The following is a 25121-nucleotide window of genomic DNA, read 5'->3' on the forward strand; positions in this document are numbered from 1 at the left end:
GACTTCCAGATATATTTCTGTCACATATTTCTAATGTCTGCCCTCCGCTTTTACATGTTTTCATCACTAATCCTCTTGTAATCGGTTACAATTTATTATTTGTAAAGTTCCTCTTATAATCTGCTCTCCGTGGCTCGGGGAATGAGAGAATGTGCAGCAGATCAGTTTTGCCCCCCCGGTGAGGATAAAGGCGGGGTTAGGTGCAGTCTGGGTCATATGTCTGGTCTGTCTGTTGCGTGCTGGTCCTGTCCAGGGTTTCACCTCAGTCTCACTTTTATCCGTCAAGACTCTGTTCATCCAGGCTGGACTGATATTTATATTTAGATTAAGCAGATTTTTGGCATTCAATTTTATACTGGACTAATCCTGTGGTTAACCTCCAACAATGGAGGATCCTCGACTGTAATGTAGTGCACTGCATTGGTCTAAATTCTAATATATCATTGTCATTACCTCCTGTACAAACCCTGTCACACATGTGGAGAATCAGTAATGATGCTTGCCGATTCTCCTGCAGTGTCTCTGTCGTGCTTCACCTGAATCTTCTTTCACTCCTCTGGTGTTTCCTCTCTGTTATAGTCAAAACAAGTCAGGCAGCTTTGTGATTGACAAGCAGCCAGTGTCACTTTGATTCATCTGTTGAATGCAAAATGGTGACAGTTTTGTCATCTCCAAAATCGTACATGTCTGACATTTACATTTAGCACCCAAAAAGCAATTTCAAGCCTTTTCAATTGAGTTTCAGTAAATGTCACTCAGTTCAGTTCATTTGATCTGAATTGTTAAGTCGTTCTGACAAACAGAAACTCCAGCAGCCAACAGTAAGAATGTCAGGCTTAGATATCCTTGTTATGCAGTGATTATATTTATGTTTTTGCGTTTTTATGGGTTATTGACGAAATTGATAGAAAGCACTGTGTCACAGTACGTGAACTGAGATACAGACCTTTGCACTAGCAGTGACCACAACAGTATTCTGGTTTGTATTTGCCGCTCTGAGGTGACACAAGATCTGCTGAGGTGACACATGAGTCTTATTTTTATCTTACCGTCATGGGTTTGTGTCATACAATGTACAAAAACAGAATCGCCTAAGTGCTCGCCCACTGTTGAAGCTTTCAGATATTATCTTCTCAGCATTAGCTTTATGAAGGCGCTCTTGTGTCACCCGCTGCCTGTTCTCCACTGGGTTATATTAATCAATGATAAGCCTTTGTAAAGTGCTGGGGGTGGTGGTGAAAGGCTATAATTTAGGATGTGGAATGCATGATTTCCATGACTCATTTGGTCTTTATACCAAAAAACAAAATCTGTTTTCCCATTCTTGTTGAATCATCGACATCTACATGCGTGTTTTTTTCCAAAGACAAAGTCAAGGGCTACAACCAGAGGTAACACATTCATCAATCTTACACTTATTTTCTTATTTCCATTACTCAGAACCAAAAATAATTACATAGATCATCCTGTTGGAAATATCAGATCAGCAGTTTGGAATCCATTTAGGTACAGAATCTGTGGTATAGTAGTGTCTGGGTTATAACTGCCTATGGTGAACTGATATTGTGCAGTTGTGTTTCAACACATGTGTCTTGGAAAGATCCACGTATGCCCAATTAAAGCAGTATTTTTTTAGTCTTTAAAATAGAATCATAGGGGTCCAAAGGGATGTTTAAAAAATTACTTGTTTCCACAGACTATATTTTATGACATTAAAGAGAGAACCAGCAAATGTTTGGTAGTTTTACTCCATGACTGTAACAGTTAATTATCAGTATCATCACTGATTCATTTTCTGTCAGTTGTCTAAACAGTAACACAAATTTATATGTCTGTCAATCAAGTGATCGCTCTTGTTGTGTAGCTGTCCAAAGTGTTAAAAAGCTCAAAATGCAGAACAGATTTTGATTGCTGTGATGCAAAAATGCAGAATTACAGAATCTGTGAAATGCATAATATCACGGAAATTGCCAAAACATGGATGTGATGGGGTTTTTTTTCACAGCACCTAAGCCAAATGAACAGAAAAAAACTTTGCTGCTATGTTTCGGTGTCACACACATGCATAAAAAAGCACTAATCACTTCAACAAGCTGTTTGTTATTTGTTGAGGACTTTGTGGCTGTATGCGTAGAAGTCACATATTCTGTTGGAAAAAAACGTAAAAGCCGAGTCCATCTCTGGTCAAGCATTGTAAACAAGGAGAAGCATTGCCTTAAGGTGAGAGCAGCCTCTGTCGGACCCGTTTACCGGGTGTGTTTGAGCTGCATATGGAGGGTGTCCTACAGTTCTGCTACATCAACATCATCCACATGATTACACAAAATGCGCTTTAATCGTGAAATACAAAAATTCTGAGGAATTAAATAGAAAATATGGAATTTGGGAAAGAATGAAACAGAATCTGGAAAAAAATAAAATGGATTTCATAGAGGCAGTGCATACAAAACTGACTTGAGGTACATTGTGGCGTAGATGTTACTGAGGATTGCATAGCTTTCATGCTGCTCACTAACTCAAAGTTAAAGTTCATACAAAATGACACTTTTTGCAACCTGTTTGTCAATGCGATTATATCCCCATCCCCCCGTAAAGCATCACCTAAATGCACAAACCCATGTCTCGGAACCATTGCACATTGTTTGTGTCATCGGTGATAGACAACACACCACATATTGTATACGAGTGCAATTTCATGTCAGTTTTGTCAAACCCCCATTCCTAAAAAGGGGCCCTGGGTGGCTAATGGTAAGTTGGATTAGCCAACAATGGCGCACAGTAGTAAGAGAGGTTTAACCTAGTGATCCCTGCTTAAACATGAGCTCTAAATCCACACAGCTGACATACAGCCATTCACTGCTGCTATACCTACTTGCTGCCTCTTTGAGATTAATTTTGTCCTTCACTCATTAAACGCAGTTTTTACTCAACACTCCAGTATGCTAGTGCAAGTGCCAGGGTGTAGATACACTGGGTTTATGTCTTGCGACTGTTTGTGAATAATAAATCTGGTTTGGTTTGGACGAGTGGCAGTGTCAAACACTCCAGTAAAGTGCACAACCCAGATAATCAGTGAACATACCTGAGCAGTGAACGGTATAAATATTTGCCTGCAGTATTTTGCAAGAGAGGAAGTAACATGTAATGATTATCTTTGGCTTTACAGTTCTGTAAACCTGATAAACCTCATAAGACATAAGTCATCATAGTTCTTTATATGCTCCATCTGAAAAAAGTAGCGCCCTTTAAAAGTCTCAGGACTAGTTAATTAGGATTTGTAAAAAAATATAAAATAAAATAAAATAAATTATTATTTTGAACTCAGGAGCTCTATTGTGTTTGGAGTCTGTTTTGTCTCCATAGCAAAGGAAGCTGGGGGATGATGGGACACAGATTGCAGACATTCTTCTAACATGGATCATTTTGGTGTTTAACTGGCCACTCTTTTGTCCCCTGTTCATTCACTGCTATTTAGGTGGTTCCACCCCAACATCACCGGAATCGAGGCAGAACAGCTCCTGTTGACCCGGGGTGTCCACGGCAGTTTCCTGGCCCGGCCCAGCAAGAGCAATCCGGGGGATTTTACCCTCTCTGTTAGGTAAGGCCTCACCTACAACTTGCAATTCTTGCTCACATGATGAAAATGGATGGCAGAAGTAATGTAAATGCAGTCACTGGTGGAGCATGTTTCTGCACCTGTTGGGGACGTGTATGCTTCACAGATTTGTCGCCTTTCCCTGTGTGTGATACTAAATACTAAAATCCGTGTAGCATATTTTCCAATAAGCATGACTTTATTGTTGTTTGTTGGTCTTAAGTAAGCCTCCTCCCATTTAGTGAGATACTTGCACAAACTTTTAGCCTTTTTGGCAGGTACCATCCCTCTCACATCATCCTTCTTGTTCTTCTCTTACTTATTCTCCTTCTTCTCTTTAGTGATGGGTGCTGGTTAAGTGAATAACTACTTGTCAATAGAAGTTACAGCTAATTTTCTACATACTGCCACCTGCTGTACTGAAGGGAAATGTAGCAAACACAACAAATAGGTTGTTATGCCTCTTTTTCTTTTTTTTTCTTTTTTAAAAAAGGTTATAAATACAGGACGTTTATGGGAAAATGTGTAAATGATAGCATGGTGGTAAAGTACAGCAGAATCTTAGGAAAAATTGGAGGGTTGACAGGTCTGTACATAAGCCACTTACATGACCAAGAATTAGACACAAACAAAACTCAAGACACTCAATGTAATGAACATAATTCAGGCCTGTTGTACCCTTAAAATAATTCTGTCACCATGGATTTGGTCAGTATTCAGTCTGAGAATGGAGAGTGACTGTGCCGTTTGACTTAAACGGGAAGATCACCAACCAGGAGTCTCTGAAATTCCTGACTGTGGCTGAGCAAGTGATGTAGCATGTGTGTCTGCATGTGACTGGATCACATTCAAACAGAATGGTTTTGTATGACTATTTCTAGGAACATGTTAGATTAACAGATTTGTATTTGGTGACATTCTGACACAAATTTGCCAGAACTTTTTTTTTCAAAATCGCTCATTTCAGACAAGCTTCCTCCAGTTCATTAAATCATTCATGATTTGAGTTATTTGTGCATTTTATAATTTGTCCCATGCTGTTCCTGTTCTGCATTGGATGTAATATGAACTATCCATAAAATGTGTTACTTGTTCAGTGGTCAGAGGTGAGTTTACTCAATGATAGAACACGGGTCCCTCAAGGAAATAGGTTGGGCAGCACTGCCCTAAAACATATTTCTCTTGATCTGTTTAATTGAGAACCCTGGTGTGTTGCAGAAAATGTGAAACTTCTGCTGAGTAGGACTCAGCACTACATGCTGTGGTGATTACAGAGATGGGGAAACAAACTGAGATAGAAGAAGAGGGAGTGTGGCTCTTCCTTGGCAACGGAAGCTTTTAAGAGATACATCAGTCGGCTAAGCGCCTGGAAGAAAGCCCAAATGCATTTGTTACTCTGTGACTGTAGCTTTAGCTGGCAGCATGGGTAGAGTGTGTGTGTGTGTGTGTGTGAGAGAGAGAGAGAGAGATTCTGTAGAGAAAGAAACAGACAGAAAGAGGAAAAGGAAACAGTGCTGTTGGACAGGCAGTAGCTTTGAAATAATGTTAAAGCATGAGGGACCTGTTGAGGCTTTGACCTTCACTGCCTGTGGTTTGTGTTTTTGTGTGTGTTTGTGTGTGTGGGTGCAGTGTGTCGTAAATCACACACACCACAGGAAGGTTGGTGGGGTGAGTTGTAGCCACAGTGTGTGGTGCTGACAAACTTAAACACACATACACACGCAGTGAGGTGAAGTGGCCAGCGTGCAGGACCTCACCACCTGCTACAGAAGGTAGTTGACATTGAACTAAGTGCAAGGAGGAGGGAGGCAGAGTTCATATTAGAGAGAGACTATGTAACCTTTGAAACTAACACAGTCTTCTTCTTACACATGAAAAGTTGATTTCATAAGTATCTGGATGTATAGATGCCCAATTCAGTGCACTAAGAGGTTTGGCTGATACAACCTGACTTGATCTGGTATGACCAACGCAAATTTTAGCTTAAGTTAACCTACTTTAGCAAACTAGATATTGTTGTTTCAATAACATTACTGAGTCAGTTTACCAACTTTAGTGCTCTTCTCTACTTGTGCTACTGTTAAACAATGTTTTAGCATTCACCAATATCCTGTTATTGTCACCTCTTAGCTTAAATTTAAAGAATACATACATTCACAGGAGACTTTTTATAGCTGTAACCACGGTGAAAAGCTATTTCAAATTCATTTTTTAAAATAATTTTTCATCCATAACAAAACAAAAACATTATCGTATCTGTATATTAAACATCGTCTAACTTCCTGCCTTATATTAGGGACTTTACGCCCTTCTGATTGAGCAAAAATAAATATTTCAGCAAAAAAAAGTTTTGTCTGACATTTAAACAAACAACCTCAATGCCTCTTTTAAAAAAGGAAAGAAAAAACCTGCAGCCTGGAAATTTTCAAAGTGGCAGAGGAGCAACATGGTATAGCAGTGAATACTGTGTTAGAATTGTATGTTCTGCCACAATATCCTGTTTCTCAGGAAATGGAGTCAACTTTAGTGGAAAAACTCAATCAGCACCTGTGCCTACCTTGTTCTGGCTTTTTCTTACTTCTTACTTCTGGATTTTTCCTGATCATACTGCACTAAAATACGTCTGTAAAATGTAGAAAATATTGGATCTACAGAAGCTTCTTAGCTAGCATATCATGCTACATAACTCAGTCTCAGTTTCTCTTCATGAAGCACACGCATGCACAACACACACAGACTCTCTCTCTCTCTCTCACACACACACACACACAGTGTCTTATCAGAGCAAAGGAGAGGCTTATTAGCTAGTCATTAGCCAGGTTTCATCTTTTCAAGGTCATTATAAGTGCGATTGTCACTGCTCAGGTTTTAATGGACACTGAGGAACTGTTGTCCCTCGCTTTCTCTGTCGTCCTCTCTCTGCCTCTCCTCTTCTTATCTCCACCACCTCTCTTCTTCTCTGGTCCATGAGGTGAACAGAAGGAGCGGTCGGACAGAGCTGCAGCTGAAAAGCATCTAAAGGCTGAAGTCTGTGACGCTAATGAGAACTTTTTGAGGGTTTTGAAAACGTAATCAATTCAGTTTCATGCAACTCAAAGAGTTAGAAAGAGAAAGTTTGAAGCAGAAAAAGTTTAGCCTGAATTTATATCCAAGTCCAACCCCATAAGGAGAGCATTCTGGTCAAGTTTTCTCATTTTTCATGCTCTTTATAAACTCTAAAGACCCTGAGGAGGAATTTTAAGGGCAATCTTAACAGAGAATTTTGCAGGGCGAATTACCACAGAGAGCAAATGGATTTTCTCTGTATTATATAATGCTAGCCTGGGTTTACTTAGATGTATTTCCACTGCAGCCAGGCTATTTATAGTTGAAAAACATCATTATTGTGGATGTCAAGTCAATCTATGAGTATTATCCATGTTTAAACTACATTCCCCAACAAGTTTTATTTTCCATCATATTTCAGTTAGCAGTTTCTGAAATCACGTGATGTTCAATGAGTGTTTTGACATCTCACCCCTCGCACATCATGACACACCCAAGTTTAACGCACTCAACTAATAGTAGTATTAAATGTGCATATATCTGCATGTCACCAAAGACAAAGACACAACAGTCATGGCCATATAGTGTGCAAATGTTTGTTTCTCCTTTCCTGACAGTTACAAACACATTCACACCTGAACAATGGCTACTTCTTCTGTTGGGGAAGTAGTCAGTTTAAATACTGAAACAAAGCAAACTTATCCATATTAGCTCTACTTATTGGCAATGCTAACTGCTACCTACTGTTAAGTACACTATCCTTGGAGCTTTTATGAGGCAAGCCACATCAAATATCTTTGTATTATGATTTACAAAGAGAGCAGCAGGATACAGAAACTTTTCTCCCTCTACTCCCTCTTGAATTATTGACAGGTTATTATTTAACTGCTGTCTTTAACGAAGTTTGTTTGTAGAAAAATGTCACCATCCTAGTGAAAATGGGTGCAGACTATGTTTTAAACTCATCTCCATCTCATAGATCCGACTGATGCATATCTTTTTTCATAATACCGATTGGGGATCACTTCAAAGAGAAATGTCACAGAAATGTTTGTATATAGGCAACACTGGTTGTGTGATAGCTTTCATCATCTGTAGATGATTTTTTTCATCCATTTTTAGCTGCCGTCTTTCATCTCGCATATCTTATCCTGCTTCTGAACAAACAAGATGACAAGATTTCCTGAGTTTGGAGACATCTCTTGTCTCAAATTGCCAACCTTCAGCCTTGAGCCTACTGCAGTTGAGAAGATGGAGGAAAAAGATGTCTGCTTTTTACCGGATGATGCATTGGATGTATGCCCGTTTTTTTTTTTTTTTACACACTACCCATCAGGGCAAGCTCTTGAGACACAGAACTCACTGACCTGACATAACATATGACACTTTGTCAGATTTGAACATGCCTCCGTTAGAAACCAGTGTAGTAGTCTGTAGAAATGGAAAAGGGGATTGAAGTAGAGGCCAAAACTTTATCACCCTCAATTTGATAAGTGAACTGGATACGGTAAAAGGGATTTCTCATGGGTGTCTGGCTGTATTGAGTGCAAAATGTAGCTTGGAATAGCTTCAGGGCAAAGCAAGAATTATTTTATATATTCTGGGCTTTGTACATGCATATTTATGTGCATTTTTGAGCAATGTATTTCCCAGTTGTCCATGTTTGTGTACTTTATCTGATTAGTGTATTAGTTTGTTCAGTCACACTGATCGAAATACTGTATATTACTTAAACTCACTATATTGCAGACCTCAATGTTTTGGCTGAACGTTGAGAAAATTTGAACTCATAGCCCCACACTTAGATGTGATCTGTGTGCTGCTGTTAAGCTGCAGAAGAACGAGGATGCTATGTTCACGCAGAAAGACGCTGTGATGGACTATGTGACATTATGTACATTAATGCTACTGCTCAGGTGGTCTTATCATTTCAAACCAGTTCATAGGATAATCAAGGATGAGCATATCTTGCTTATATCAATTGTTTTTCCAGTGAAACAGGATATTATCCCACCATCAAATTAAACACATGCGGTCACAAAGACTTTAATTCCACTGCATATTCTTAGGACATTCTGTGATTTTCTTCTTGGTTTGCTGAAAGTCGTATTAACAGTTAACAGACTTGTGGGCTTAAAAGAAACTTAAGTTTGTATATTTTGCATTTAGATAAAAAATTAGTCAACATATCTCAGTTATTATCATGTGGAACCAAATAGTATAGCTGAGACGAATCTACCTTGTTATCAATTAAAACTAAGAATTTCAGAAAGATAAAATGTGCTATTCCACACATCCTATCCTCAGCCAGATAAACATTATTTTGCAGCTGAAATAATCATCCAGGAAGTTGGTGAGAACATAAACGCTGATTTGAAAGTCCAGAACTTCGGTCAGTAAGGAGGAACTTCTACTTCTCATATATTTGTATTATAATTTTATGCCACATCCTCAACTGTGAAAGGTCTGAGGTCCCAAACTAAATAAAGTGAGAGCAAGTGAAAGAGTGCAGGATTTGTTTTTTGATCCTACGCACCTGTCAGTAAGACTTTCTCCTGTGCAAGAGCTGTCATAATTGTTTTGCTTGTATCCTCAGCCAGTAAGTCTTCTACATGCATTACATCACTGCCTATCGATGAATGGCGGCATTTTGTGTCATGAATGGGATTAAAGGGCACCTAAATAAGGGGAAACTTTTCTCATTTTAGTAAATCTGTGATAATGATTTACTCAGGTCCACTGTGTCCATATCCCAGATGAAAATTATTAGAATGATTATACATGCATTTATTTCCTCCCATCTTGGTTACTGCATTTCCCTTTTCACCTGTTAGCAAGCCATTCCTAAACCACTTACAGGTGGTCCAAAATCCTTCTGCCAGCCTTCTGACCAAGCCCTCCAAAAGGTCTCAAGGTCTCACCCTGCATGGACAGGCACCTGCCTACACAGAAGAGCTACTGCAATCATTTATTACCAGTAGGAATCTGAGGACGTCTGATCAGGGTTTGTTGGCTGTGCCTCGCTTCAGGCTCCAGACTGGGACTAGGACTTTGCTTTTGAGGCTGTAGCTCCTAATCTTTGGAACTCTTTCCCATGGGACTTAGAGTCTGTTGACACCTTTAAAATGCAGCTCAAGACCCATTTGTCTAGACTTGCTCTTGTTTGATTTGTTTTTGCTTATTTTTGTTTTGCCTTTTGATTCTAGCTGGTTGTCTGCATTTAACCTCTCACTTTATCTTTATCTTATTTATCTTATCTGAAGCACTTTGTGACGTTTGCTCTTGAGAGATGCTATAAAAATAAATGTATTATTATTAGTTAGATGCTGTGTCATAGTTTACCCTTCATCGTTTGTGACACAGTAACTCTGGACGGTAGTGTAAAAATGCTACATAGAGCAGCTGCTACGTTAGGCTTTCACTTCATTTCATTCTTTAAGCTTCTGAATCAGGCATTGGTGTAGACAGACTGGGATGTTTCTCTTACAATGCAGTTTTTTTGTGGGTTGCTGATGATTTCATGTTCGGTGATTATTTTGATTCACTGTCATCAGCTGCGATTCTTTCAATACACTCGGGTGGTGGATATCGCTTAGCTCTTCCTGCTGTGCATCTACATTGTCACAATCAATTGTTATGCCACACACTTGGGCTGTGCAAAATAGTCAATTCTTTTACTATTTTTACATATGATCAGAAATAGACATATAAACAGTCTTGTGATGTTTTCAATGCTTTAAACGCATTATTTGGGTCATTTATTCACTTTCATATATGGTTGAAAGGAAGACGTTAGATCCTGGCACTGTGTAAAGCCCTGTTGTTCAATCAAGGCTAAAAACAGATGAAGATGGATTTTTTAAGAGACATTGTCTACTCTACTCTAGTTTACTGTATTGTGCTGTATTACCCATAAGCTACCATACAAATGTATACTATGGGCCTGGGTGGGTTTCTTGTTTGTTATAGAAAAGATTCATTTTGGACAGTATGGAACTACTGAAACACAAGAGCCATCCACAGGGCTGTTTGTGGATATAACTCTGAATGACAATTTATGACATAATGTAAATGAACTCATTTATTAAGATGTTCCTTGATAAGGCAAAACGCTGTCTGTCTTGTAGTTTGTGAATTGGTTAGTAGGATACTTTACAAATAGACCTGTGGCACTTATTTAATGCTGTGTACCAAAAGAGGATTGACTCAGTTATCACTGAAGAACAATAGGTTGTGTTATGATTGATGAGAACACCATCTAATCATAGTGAAGTTTCTAACACATAAAACAGGGAGAAAAAGACATTTTTAAGTAGTCTGGACAATAGTGGACCAGAGCTGAGCAGACATGATGCTGACCTTGGCTCCCTGTATTCTTTCTATGAAGAAGACTAACTGTCATGTTTTAATGATGCCTAAATGTTATCAATGTCTCAGACAGGGTGGGGCAGGCAAGTGAATGAAAATCTAATGGGATGTGTTTTGCTCATTCCAGAGTTAATGGTGTTAAACTCTGAGAGAAAACGGGGATTTGGCCAGATAGTTGAGGAGGGGACTTTAACAAGGCCCGCAAACCTGTGGCAACCTGCCAACAGCCACTAATAGAGCTGTAAAGCAATTACTAGGAAACACTGGGAGAGATGGATGGAAGGAGAGAGAGAGAGAGAACAAGAACGAAGCAAAGGATTTACAGTATGTTGAGTAGATGGAGAGAAAGGGGAAAAAAAGGGAATGTGAAATTCATGAGGACAGCAAGAAAAGTGATGGAGGAAATAGGATTTGTGCCATTTGATACGACCATTAGCTGATAAAATCAGTTTGCAGAGAGAGAGAGTATTGTATCTCACCCTGCAGATCAGATAGTACTGACTGGCTAACCCCCCTGTGGTCCCTAAAACTCTGTTGTATGTGTGAGTTAATATGTTTACAGGATGTTTTGTTTGTTTCTGCTAAAGGAACATGTTGGACGAAGTCACTGGAGATAGGAAGTGGAAAAACAAGTACATTCAGCAATCGAGCTGTGGAGCCGCATCTCGTTCTTCACTTGCTTCCAGGCAGATATCTTTTATAGAGTAGAACACACACACACACACACGCACATTCAGTACACAGGCATGTGAGCGTGTGTTTTCAGATTTGTGTGCACCTATTCAAACCAGTCAGAGGACTTTGAATATGCAAAGTGGTACCAAATGTTTTCTGGCTTATCAGTCTTTGAGCTTGGCAGCTGCGTTTCTGTTTTATTGTTCTGCAATCACGATACAGCCTTCCTCCGAATACATTCGATATGAAAACTACAGAGTATTAAAACAAGGGATGATCCCTTGTGAGAAGATTTGTGTTGTTCTGTTTATAGAAGTCGGTGTGAAAAATAGTCTATGTTTGATAAAATGGATCAGTATTTTTAAATGACTGTGGCTTTATAGCCCTTTCTTGCATTTTCTTTCTCACAATAGCTTGTGGCTTATTTTGTCATTCCAGTGTTGGCACAAATAGAAAAGGTCCAAGTTGTATTATAATGTGTAACCGTTATATACTTATTATTCTTATTATATACGACAGTGTATTCAGCTTTGCAAGAAGAGCTCCAGTATTACAGAGATATAAATCACAGACAGAATAAAGTAGATTAGCATAAAAAAATAACACTAAGCAGGAGACCTCTGCAAATTCTTGAACATGTTTTTAAGAAAATGAGGTTCAGAGTCTTAAAATGGGAGCAGATGGCTTGATAAGCTGGACATTTTATAGTGTATATGCATTTAGGCAAGTTAGTAGGCGACAAAGTGTGTATGGTGTTAGTTTTGTTTGTGTGAGCATATACTGTATGTCTTGATGTGTCTCTGTGTGTGTATTCACTGCTTAAATATCTCCAGGGTGCAAGTTAACGAGAGGAAAATTCAGAGTGAAAAATGCTGAATGCTTCTTTGGAGTGAGTCCACCTCGGCTGACATGCATGATAACTAACAGTGATTCCCACTTTGTCTTTTCCCGCTCAGGCGGAACGATGAGGTGACCCACATTAAGATCCAGAACTCGGGTGACTACTACGACCTGTACGGCGGCGAGAAGTTTGCCACGCTGGCCGAGCTGGTTCAGTATTACACCGAGCAACAGGATCTTTTGCGCGAGAGGAACGGCCATGTCATCGAGCTCAAATACCCACTCAACTGCAAAGACCCCACCTCTGAGAGGTGCCGACAGTCTCGCAAACTAACACCCACACATGCAAATAAGCTCATATTTGCATACAGCTAAGCACTATGTGGATGAATCCAGGCAGATGCACACAGATATACATATAAACTTACCTAAGGTCAGCTTGATATGTTGCTCTTTTATCTAAAGTCATTACAACTGCAGGAAAGTTCCTCCCTGACCGCAGTTATTTTTATTCTAACAGCTTCAGGGGTGTCAGGCTGTAAAGGCTCATCCTGCCACGAGAAGCAGCTAAGCCACCTGGGAAATGTTATTAGTCTAGCTTTCACTGCAGTTATAGTATCCTGCTATGGCCTAAATGCTGCTTGTGAGGCATTTTCACCCTGCAGAGAACAAAACTCTGAGCAAAATATCGAATCTTTGTCATTTTTTGAATTTGTTTTGGGGCATGAAATTGTTCCATCTCATATTATACTTTAAAGGTGTGTGTCATCTCAATACATTTCCAGTATATTGAACCAAAATGGGCAGTTTTGGGGTCAATGCAGAATTGCAATGATAGTCTGGAGGGGAAAGCCACTAAGCCCATAACAATAAAACCACAGCTGGAAAAATAAAGAAACAAACTTATTCTAAGCTGAATAATCAGAAAGTAAATTATCATTAATCAGAATCAGAATCGGCTTTATTGGCCAAGTATGTGTGCACATTCAAGGAATCAGACTCTGTTTAACCTTTACACTCAACTTTTTTTGAGCCATCATGTTAGGGCTGGGTGATGAACAGTAACATCACATTATTAACACAAATATTTCTTTCATTTTGATGAACTGCCACTGTTTTGGATTATGCTGGAAAAATGTAAAACGCTGTAGAGCTGCAGAGAAACTGCAAAGTAGCGACAATTCTCACACACAGTCATTTGAACCGTTGTTAATATGAAAATATTTATTGATTTATTTGTTAGATTAGTTCAACTTAAAAAAGCATTTTAAAAAATGTAACATTCAGTTTGTAGGGTTGATGCATTATTCTGTAAACATGCACTCCCACACATCCAGATGCGCTTCACATCCACTTGCATAAATAGTGGCATATTGCCAAATGCATCTTCAGGCAAACTAAGTGGGTGGTGCTGCTGTTTTTGTTTATGTGCACCTAGTATCCACATGCTAACATCCGTCCAGAGAATATACAGTACACAGGTTAGACTCAGCCATGCACTTCATCACACCTACGCACCTTCATTGAAATGGAAGACTTAGGCAGCAGGTGTGTTAATGCCAGGAATCCATGCATACACTCACACACAAACAGTATCATCTCGTGCTGAGCAGGCTATGCACATTTTAATTTTCTACACATTGCGATGTGCAGATCTTCGTTTCGGTTTATGTGTAGGAACAACTTGTGATCTATCGTTTTGGTTTATGTGGTTTTTCCATTCTACATACGTTTCTTGTCAGAGCCTCCTACACGTTTGTGCTCACCACATAGGAAAAAAAAACAAAACACACACATACAGGTTTTTCATCTTAACGTCCGCAACTGTGTATGAGGCTGCAGCAGTGTAAGAGACACTTTCATTCTCGAGTAGGAGTCTACACTCAGTGCACCTATAGATAGAAATTACTATATGTTGAACCCAGCAGCTACAATATGGGACTTTTTCCCTTGAGGGAGGAAGTTGCCAACTCTTAGTCTCAGCTCTTGTTACTTGTCTTGATAATCGTTCTACTGTGCCTTGAAAAAGCATCTAGCCCGAGGCTGAGCTTCTCTTCCACAGGAGTTGGAGAATCAGACTGTGAATGCAGCCAGTCTGAAATAATAAATGCTGATGTTCACTGTGTTTTTGAACAGGTCTTGCCTGCTGCATGTTTTTATTTGGTGTGTTGTTGTTGTTGTTGTTGTTGTTGTTGTCGTGACTGATCTGTAGCTTCTAGCTTTGCCTTCATCATGGCAGCTAATATGTCATGATGCCCGCAGTAAATGATGACTCTGAATGTCTTGAAGTTCACTTGAAGTGGCTGTAATTGATATTTTTACAATAACAATGCATCAAATGACAATGTGGAAAATGTGAAAGGGGTTGCTGATAGCAATGAACCTACAGAGAATAATCACCTGAATCTGCAGCTCCTCTGGGCTTTATGGCACTTTCTAGTGAGTTTCAAATCATTATGTAGCTGCCCTGCTGCAACTTTACTGTTTTGATTCACTCTCATTACTCTAATAACGTTGACTTCGGCTGCCTGCTGTACACTAGCGTACACTGTACACTACCTGCTCAGCACCAAACAGCAGACGGACACAGTAAGTGACTAGCTGGTGGACAATGTCAAACATTTAACAGCTAAAAAGCCAGATATTTCCCTCAGGAGTTGGTAGAGACCTAAAACTTAGCCAAAAGGAGAGTAAATAGCGGATTTCGATTCATCAGATGGCAAAAAACATGACTCAAAATGAAGGATAATGAAGGATAATTTCATGTATGCTGCAACAGCTAATGTCCACATTAGCTGTTGCAGCATACATGAAATTAAAAACAGCATCATAACATACTATCATAAAATGACAGTAATTCTAAAAAAAGATGCAATACTGATAATCTAGTAATATATAAACTTACTTTCAAAATGTGAGGTCAGGATTTCGAATTTTTAGTATGTTCAAACTAGTTGTTGATTTTCATGTTGCTGGTTTGCATGTTCAGTCATTCAAGCTGGTAGTTTGTCACTGAGTATGGTGTCTGGATTCATTTGTTGGTATATCACAGTCTGTTCTCTCACTCATCTCCAGGTGGTATCACGGGCACCTCTCTGGGCGAGATGCAGAGAAACTGCTCACAGACAAAGGCAGAGCCGGTAGCTTCTTGGTACGGGAGAGCCAGAGTAAACCGGGTGACTTCGTCCTCTCAGTTCTTACCAATGAGGAGAAACACGAGAACGTGGACCGCAAGACCAAGGTCACCCACGTTATGATACGCTACCAGGTGAGGTAGCTCAGTCCAGGCCACATGAAATACAGTATAGAGAAACTTCAATTGATGAATAAATGGGATAACGCCTCCCTGCATGACTCCCTGTGTTCATCACTTAAAGTATTCCACATATTGTTTGAGTCGTGCATTTTTAAGCAAGTCATGATTCAGTTTGCACTCTAGGACCTCCTCACATCAGCTGTTGCTGTAACTGAACTGCTGATATTTGTTTCCAGCAGGATGGTAAATATGACGTGGGCGGCGGTGAGAGGTTCGACACCCTGGCTGACCTGGTGGATCACTACAAGAAAAATCCCATGGTTGAGAAAAGTGGCATTGTAGTGCACCTCAAACAGGTGTGAAAGAGAAATTTAACAAACAATAGCAACTGGTGAATCTTTTGCATACAGTACCTTGAAGGCATGGATAATGTTGCAATATGTTGGTTAATTTAAACCTCATGAAAATCTTATTTTCTCTACTTTAAAACTTGTTTTGCTCTGTTGACTAATTTGATTTCCCTGTCCCAATGTGACGATGACAGCCCTTTAATGCCACGAGGATAAATGCAGCCAACATTGAGAACAGGGTACGAGAGCTCAACAAAGTAGCAGACAACTCTGAGAAACCCAAGCAAGGTTTCTGGGAAGAATTTGAGGTATGTAGCCTCATTCCTTTCAATTCAATTAATTTTACCATTCAGTTTGGAATTCCAGTCGCTGTAAAAGCTCTGTGTTTAACAGCTTCAAATGATGCTCCACTTAAGAGCTTGATTGGCTCGAGTCATGTGTATGAGAAATCATTCTGCAAACTGATTGGTGTAAATTATTGCTTTGAGTGCCGTCTTCACCCAGATGCCAAATTTTTGCCATTGTAATGTGTTTTGAGGATGAGTTTTCCATTCAGATTTTGATGGCTTTCTTGCTTTAGCTACCAACAGACTGCACAATACAATATTTTCCAGAGCAATAATGTGTCACATAGGCAGATACACACGAAATAGATAATAGAAAATTTTATCTTATAGGTCATTTGTTCCATGGCCTTTTATATTCGGCCATTATTTGAATAAGATTGCATGCTTTTTTCTGGTGAGTAGTTTGTTTTCTCGTCTATCAAGGGAAATTCAAATGTAATTACGGTGCTCTAACCTATGAGTAAGGATGTCGGTTAAAGCTGTTCTTGTTGCCTGCTCTTTTGATCCTGTTTTTGTTATTTTCATGCTACTGACATGTCAATCATGTGAATCATTTCTATTGTGTCAGTGCATATTCAGCTAAGAAGTATTGTTTGGTATTCATTGGCTCAATAACAGGATTTACAGGTTATGTTTGTCTAAAAGAAAATAGTTACTGATCAGTGTCTTGTTGTTGAGTTGCTTGCTCCTAGATAATCATTTTTCTTTTTAATTACATTTTTTTTATTCAATTTTGATAAAGAAGCAAATACAACATACAAAACATAGTGTTACAGGGCAGGTCCATAAGATAGAAATGAAAGTAAATTACTTACATCTTCTGTGTTGAAGCATGTGTGGGTGACATGCAAACATCTCATCTCACCGATGAGCTAAACAGGGGGTTATACAGAAATCAGTTTTCTTGTTCTTGTGCTCCAGGGTGACCCCTACTGTACTAGAGGCCCATTGCACTGTTGAGACTGTTTGTGGGTCCCTGTGGAGTACACAAACAAATGCTATGTCACTCAGTGTTGCGCACCAAAACGCATCGAAGAAACATGTTGAATACATTTCCGTCCTCATGAAACATTTGCAAAGTCAGCAAAATATTTTAAATCCCATGTTGTTCTCATCCGTGTTAACTAGCTTGTAATCTTCACCTTCCCTGCCCTTCCTGGTGCATTGCTATATATTTTGGCCAATTCCTGACACCTGTTGATCAGTGGAATAATGTGAAACCATTGGCAGGAATGTGTACCATGGTCTAAAACTCTGCAGGGACCCTTAAAGTAATGTGTAAATGTTTTAATCCGCATGTGTCTGGTATAATGAATCGTTTGCTATTTGCCTTATAGTGCTCCTTTTTTCTTTTGTCTGTCAGGTACTTCAGCAGCAGGAGTGCAAACTGCTGTATCCCCGGAAAGAAGGCCAGAAGCCAGAAAACAAGAGTAAAAACAGATACAAGAATATCCTGCCCTGTAAGTCTCACAGCAACCTGCCATTTCCTGTCTCTCCAACTTCCTGTGGAAAGAATCACGCAAATAGACACCAGACTACGTAGAGGCCTCAGCATTATTTAGCTTTTATCAATTGACATGTTTGCCAAAAAGAAATGCCAAGTGTGGTCCCAGGAAACTGTAGATATTTGGTTGTTCATTAATGCAGTTTCACTTTGTGTTTTCAGTTGACACAACTCGGGTTGAAATCAGGGAAACAGATCCAGATGTTCCTGGTTCAGACTACATCAATGCCAACTACATCAGAGTGAGTCTGTTCAGCGTTATACAAAGAAATTTATCAACAACTGTAGAATATTAAAAGATAGCGGGAACACCCAACATTCTGCAGTACATGTCATCATGTTTAACTTTATCAGCAGTTAGTTCACGGTATGTCTGCTGTGCAAACATGAATCGCCTCAGAGTCAAAATATGGTATTTGTTGTATAATTGTCCACGTTGTACAGAGTATGCATGAAGAGGGGCGCCATGTGGATGAGGGCAAAGTCTTCATCGCCACCCAAGGGTGCCTACAGAATACGGTCATTGACTTCTGGAAGATGGTGTATCAGGAGAATACACACGTCATTGTGATGACTACAAAGGAGGTGGAGCGAGGACGGGTGAGTGATTGGCACTAAGCATACTGCAGATGTTCAGCAGTAAAGGTGAGCTGACACTCTGAAATATCATGGTTGCTTCTGTTTACCTTAATGTTGAACTAGAAAGGTAAATTACTTAGGTAGAGTTGTTCTATAGATTATATTTCCAAGGCAAGTCCCTTACTTTTCTCTCCCCGGCCCTTTTTTTTTTTTCTTTTTGTAGCATTAAGTCCTAAACAGTCTCTCTGTTGTTTCAAGCACTCGTTTGAGCTGATTGCTGTTGATTGCTTATAATGATGGAGATCTATGAACAGAATATTCTCTGATGAGAGAGAGAGAGAAGATTTTGTGATAAGAGCATGAGCGAAATACCCCACATCTTAAACATTATATCGTAAAGATCCACTACACGAAAATAAAGGAAACGAAAAAGCCAGGGGCCACAAAAAGTCCCCAAAAAAGTTGATTTGATAAAAAAAACTTTTAATTTAATGATACGTTATCAAGTCTTGGTGTTGACCTTTACAAATCTGTATCGCTCTAACTGCATGTCAACCATTTTATTTGACTTGATGACATTCGCTGATTCTAAGAGAGGCACGAATGTGTGTAGTGTGTGCGTATGCGTGTGTGCACGTGCGCGTGTGTGTGTGTGTGTGTGTGTGTAAGGTTTGGGGGTAGGGAGGGAGACCACTGACAAGGAGAGTATGAGAGTTAAGCTGATTGGAAAGCTGCTTGAGATGAGCTGGTTCTTTCGATTGTCTAATACCCACCACCCTCCCTCTCGTCTCTCCATCTTTCTCTCTGTTTCTCCTCCGATTTAGAACAAATGTGTGCGTTACTGGCCCGACCTCCATGGCACAAAGGAGTTCGGGAATGTGCTGGTAAGGAACGTGGACGAGAGACCAGCACAAGACTATGTCTTGAGGAAGCTGGAGGTGACCCGTCTGGATCGGGTAGGGAAAACTGTGTACTCGGTTTAGAGCTGAGACACTGACCTGGGGTCAGATTATCTAACCCCTCACACATACGCATGCACACACACGCAGACACAATGCTTGTGTTTGCAGCACAATCATGCATGGATAGAGAAAAAGTAAACTGCATAAGTGCACATCGTCTTTTAAGATTTCGAGTTTTCTTACCTTAAAATAAAAATAAAGTTGACCCAGAGTTCTCCTTTTATCCATAAATACAAGAAGTAGCAAATGAAGGATAAAAACAGGCCACTGTTGTTTGAGATGGAGGATTTTGAAAGGGTATGTAATGTTTGGATATCCAATCTTAGTGCCTGTAGAAGCTTGCAGATGGAATATCTTATATATGGCTGAGTCCTTTTCAAAACCACAAAGGCACCTGTCTGAGCTCACCTTAGCAGTATTGTGTTCAAAGTGATACTTCTATCCAACCTTAATGTTTGTGTTGAGCGGATTTACAGCTAAAATGAGAAAAATCAACCATCACTTGTTTATAAGTAGATCACACTCAAGTTAATCAAGATTACTGTTAAAGCAGGAGGCTAAAGCAGACAGAAGTCTGTTTTTTAAGTTTTATACTGCACACAGGAAGGGTTCCTGGTTGCTGTAGTCCATTACTCATACTGGCCCTCATTATGAGTCCACTGTAAGAAATTAGGGACAAAATCCACAATCCTCATTTTCCATTTGTAATGACTGTAGCTTTGGAAAATGTCCCCATCAAATGGCTAAATCAAACTGCTGACATATCATATTAGCCTTGTGTGTAGAACACGTGGATGAGCACTGTGGATTTTGTCCCCCATTTCTTACCGTGGCCTCATGCCTGCAAATGAACACTGCAGCCCCAGTATGGAGAGAACAGAGAAGGAAGACATATCAGAATATATGTTACATGCCCAATGCCAACATAATCAAATTTAAAAATAATACTGAAAGCATTAGGAGACATTTTTACAACTTGCTGTGATTTTCCTACAGAAGGAGCCTCTGAGGTACATTTGGCATTACCAGTACCTGAGCTGGCCGGACCACGGGGTGCCCAATGAGCCCGGCGGTGTCCTCTGGTTTCTGGAGGAAGTCAACCGCACCCAGAGTACCATTCCAGACACTGGACCTATTGTCGTCCACTGCAGGTACAAACAGCATGGAAGGACAGTGTTTTACGATGTGAAGCTTGGAGTTTGGCAGATACAGACTGTGATTGGGCCATAAGTTAATTATTGATGAGTCAGGTAGAGGTAGAGGTGATCTGCCGGCATAGTTCTTCAGCAGATATCAACAACAACAATAACTAAAGTCCCGTATTGTGTGTACCACAAAGCTGAGGGCAGTGTCACTGCTGAAGACAGTGTGGTCCTAGAGTGTAAATACGAGCAATAATACAATAATAAGATAAGAGCATGTGAAAGCAGTGGGAAGAAAATGTTATTAGCACTTACACTTTTGTAAGTTGAAGTTCAAACACTGTCTTCTGTTGAAAAGTTCATTGATGAGTGTACATTCAGATTCAGATTCAGACTCACACACACTGTCAGACATTACACGTTCATTTTTCTCGCTTGAGTGTTCCAGGGGTTTTCCAGTATGCAGGGTTCGTATAAAGTCTTAAAAGTTTGGAGTTATGTTTTCAAGGTGATAATTGTGCTTGAATCTGAATATATTCCTTGAAAAATGCCTGACTTCTGTATGCAAATGGCTCTTTGAGTTGTAAAGGTCGCCGACCTCTGACTTATACAGTCTGGAAATTTTCATCTTGAATTTTACTCTTAAAAAGCTGTACAGACCCTGTGGATGGCTAAACCTCAGTTTGTCACTGCTTGCTTTTTTCCTTTTTGTTCTTTTCTGTGTTTACTCATTTTCCCATGAGATGCTATCATGGACACCTGAAACAAAAAAATGATGAAATTAGGATATCATGAAATATTATTTCAGTTGCCACTTGGGTGCGCTATAGTTAAAGTTGAAAATTTACCTCCTTATTAGCAATAAATCCTAGCACTTAACCACATTAATGCCCCAAGCTCTGTGGCTTTCTGTCCACTTCCAAGGCATGATTATCAATGATAGAATGATTACAATGATTACTCCACATGCTTTTCACACATCGATGTGTTGATTTATGTGCACTGTCAGGAATGATCACCTTTTTTTGTATCTTTACAGAGATATCAATTTGACAGCAGACAGGTGACTGTGATAGATTTGTCTGTTTGGTGTGCTTCCATGTATTTCACCACATCAGACAAACACATCTGACTCACTGACTTCAAGGATAAGTCATGATGTAATTGTGGGGAAAATATTGAGTTGAGCTAAATTCTATGGAAGATCTAACAGAATTTCATATGTGACACCACAAATTCAAACTCAGTCTTATTGTCGTTCTCAAGTGTAAACCGAGAATTCATAGCCTTCAACTTTCATGTGTTACTTCCATTGTCATTGTCTAATTTTCATCTTGGCATTGAATTTAATTTCTTCAAATATAGTAACTACACATTTTTTTATTTTTCACTCTGTTGTCCCTGCAGTGCAGGCATCGGCAGGACAGGCACCATTATCATCATTGACATCCTTATTGACATCATTAACCGCCAAGGTGGGAGACTCAGATATGAAACTGGCACTGGACTGTTTTCTGTTACTATCTTTGCACTGCATCATTGCTAACTTCTGCATGTGTGTGTGTCTTCTAGGTCTTGATTGTGACATTGACATCCCTAAGACCATCCAGAGGGTACGGCAGCAGAGGTCGGGCATGGTGCAGACTGAGGCCCAGTATAAGTTCATCTACATGGCTGTGCAGCAGTACATCGACACGGCTCAGAAGAGACTGGAGGAGGAGCAGGTACTCAACATCCCAGTGGCTTCCAAAAGAAATTTAAATACATCAACACTGTTTGACACAGTAATGACAGCTTTAAAATATTTACGTAAGATGTGTTAGAGCTCACAGCCTGACGGCCAGTGCTGTGTGTTATGTTATGACAGCTAGAGCAGTGAAGCACACTTCAGTATGGTAACTACCTCAGTAAGCTTCCAAAGTGCTGATTGCCATCTGGGACTGTTAAAAGTTAAATTCATGCCTTAGAGATTGGACAGTTTGTGAGAGCTTTGTAGAGGATCTTGTCCCCTAAACTTAATCTGCCTCTTTTCATGTTGTCACTTTGCAGAGGAATAAGATGAAGGAGAGGGAATATTCCAATATCAAATATCCCCAGATGACCAACTCGAGGTCCAAACCAAACATGGTATCCTCGCGCTCTTCTTCTGTGTAAGTAGAAAACATACTGTGATGATTTTTTATTATGTGATCACAGAACCATAGCGGAAAATAGGTTGGTGATTACTTTCTGTGTGTGTTATTGCAGGATGACAAATGATGATTCGTCGAGTGTGTACGAGAACATAAACTTTAAAAGCCCTCAGACGTCTTTTAGCAGTAACACCAGGAGGTAAAGCCATCGCCGTGGACCTCCACATCTCTGTTTGCCTCTCTGTAAGTACTTCATGAATTTCATTCTGCATACTTCGCATTTCACTTCGTGCTGTGGCAGAATACATTCAGCCACTTATGTTTAAAGCTAGCACTTGTTTTGGTATTTTTCTAATGCAAAAGTGAACAAATCTGTCAGAGCATCATCCTACTTACTAGAGAAACTGCTTTTTTCTGTAGCGCTTTGTAAAGGGTTTGCATAAAGTGAAAGTGGGAGGGGGCAAAGAAACAAAGACATGTTGGATATAGCTTTTGTTGGAAGTATAAAGCTATAATTTAGCTCTAACTTTAAGGTTCCTTAGAGTTTTAGACGTTTTTTGATGAGCGGGTCCCTGTTTTGTTTATCTTGTGCGTAGGCTCACACAGTCCTGTTGATCAACACATGGCGGTAACACGCCAAATTATGCTGTAATATTCCAGTGAAGGGAGGGATGGAGATGACTGCAAGCTAGTAAACATGCATGTAAACAATGCAGGGTCTTTTCTCTCTCATTGTGATTAATAAAGCAGAGAGGGAACGCAGCAGTGAGAAAGGGAGTGATAGCGTTAGTTCGGGGTCATCAGAACAGCACATATACTGAACAGTGTTTTAATCACCACTGAATGTAAAATACACGTTTTTGTAAGCAGTCTTTGTGTTTTGAATTACCCACATTAGAGCACTTAACAATATAAATCAGAGTTTCATGTATGTCTATCATGGTTAAAACTGTAGAGTAAAACCTCATTTACTTATATCAACTCTCTGCCTAACGTTGACTTAACATGTCTTCTTTGAGGCCTTTTTAAATGTTGAAGTTGCAGTAGTATATAATTTCAGGTTTTATAGTAGTGTGGTTGGAAATCAAGTCAAGTTGTCATTTCAGTTGGTTGTTGGATGTTCAGCCTTTCACCCAACTACCTCTGGGCCTGAAAAAACCAAAAAAACTTGTTTGTATGGACCGTAACTGGTCCAGTTGAGCATGTGGAAAAAATGTTACTTGTTTTTAACCACAGATCTTTTGCAAAAAGACTAATTTTACTGCTATGTTCATGGCAAATTTACTCAACATGCCGTTTTTCTGACTGTCATCTCTGTTATAGAGCACAACATATAAATTGTCCACACCAATGTTAGCTTATCACAGACTTCTCAGTATCACTTAAATACCAGGAAATTGAAGCCCAGAAATGACAAAGATATGTGTACCAGAAAAATGAATGTATATCGTTAAAAAGATGCAAAGGTATTATAAAGGCAATAAAGGCTGATGATTTTCAGACTTCTAATCATTTCAGACACACATGGACACGCTGCTGTATGTCCTCCATCTCTCCCTGTGTAGAAAACCTGGCAGGTGTAGTGTATTCTGAGAAAATGCTGCTTTTAGCTCCATATCATGAATTACATCACATCCCAGTGGCCTTGATTCAAAGTGACACCGGCCATTAACTCCACTTGTCTACTTGTCTGTTCCTGTTTTCTTCAGTTTCGGCGGAGGTGTCGCTTTGTCAGCGCCTGAAAATCCCTCGGGGGAGGAGGGAGCGTGTCGCTCCGACTTCACGCCACATCGGCGGACCCTGCTTGGGTTAAAGGTGGCGAGCTGACCCCTCTCCTGCTGCCGTCCTGCCGGACCTCTCTGTCTGGAGTCAAACCTTACCCTCCGTGGACAGGAGGACTCTACAGCATAGCGCTCTCACTCAGGACCCTTGTCCTCCTCCCTTTCTCCCCCCACCGCTCCAGCCTGTCCCTCTCTTAACCGGCGCAAGTGCCTTGTCACAGGATGTCTGTAATCTAGCCTCCCTGAGCTTGCTGTTACATCTCTGCTGTTACCACTTTTCCAGACCTTGGAAACCTGAGTTGCCGTGAGAAACCACCAGTTTTTCCTCGATGTGACGGATATTAAACATGGAGTCTGCCCCGGCCTGAACTGAACAGAACTGTACGGGACCCGAGAAGAGGTCAAAGCTAAGCTGTTTGTCCACTGGTTGCCAGAGATCACTCTCTTCACTATCCCTCTTTCTCTGTTTTTGCTGGCTGTCATTTGAACTCAAACTTGTGACTGTTTTTGTGGCATTCTGTCTCTCCAGCTGTGGTGGTTATTAA

General features: G+C 40.0%; 1 protein-coding gene across 2 annotated transcripts in view; it reads left to right on the forward strand.

Annotated features, from left to right (window-relative positions):
- ptpn11b (protein tyrosine phosphatase non-receptor type 11b) overlaps positions 1 to 24679 on the forward strand; it is a 38271-nt gene extending 13592 nt beyond the window's left edge. The window contains exons 2-16 of one of the 2 annotated variants that reach the window (XM_041946195.1): positions 3476 to 3598; positions 12640 to 12834; positions 15599 to 15791; positions 16016 to 16135; positions 16324 to 16437; positions 17840 to 17936; positions 18143 to 18222; positions 18425 to 18580; positions 19384 to 19515; positions 20518 to 20672; positions 22071 to 22138; positions 22236 to 22387; positions 22713 to 22813; positions 22911 to 23038; positions 24505 to 24679. In XM_041946195.1, coding sequence (XP_041802129.1) covers positions 3476 to 3598; positions 12640 to 12834; positions 15599 to 15791; positions 16016 to 16135; positions 16324 to 16437; positions 17840 to 17936; positions 18143 to 18222; positions 18425 to 18580; positions 19384 to 19515; positions 20518 to 20672; positions 22071 to 22138; positions 22236 to 22387; positions 22713 to 22813; positions 22911 to 22998 — 1774 coding nt within the window. In that variant the 3' untranslated portion in view covers positions 22999 to 23038; positions 24505 to 24679. The remainder of the gene's footprint in view (positions 1 to 3475; positions 3599 to 12639; positions 12835 to 15598; positions 15792 to 16015; positions 16136 to 16323; positions 16438 to 17839; positions 17937 to 18142; positions 18223 to 18424; positions 18581 to 19383; positions 19516 to 20517; positions 20673 to 22070; positions 22139 to 22235; positions 22388 to 22712; positions 22814 to 22910; positions 23039 to 24504) is intronic. The other variant, XM_041946196.1, reaches the window with a different exon arrangement.
- Positions 24680 to 25121: the final 442 nt, after the last annotated feature.

Source organism: Chelmon rostratus, chromosome 10 (genome assembly GCF_017976325.1).
Source record: "Chelmon rostratus isolate fCheRos1 chromosome 10, fCheRos1.pri, whole genome shotgun sequence".
Classification (NCBI taxonomy): Eukaryota; Metazoa; Chordata; class Actinopteri; order Chaetodontiformes; family Chaetodontidae; genus Chelmon; species Chelmon rostratus.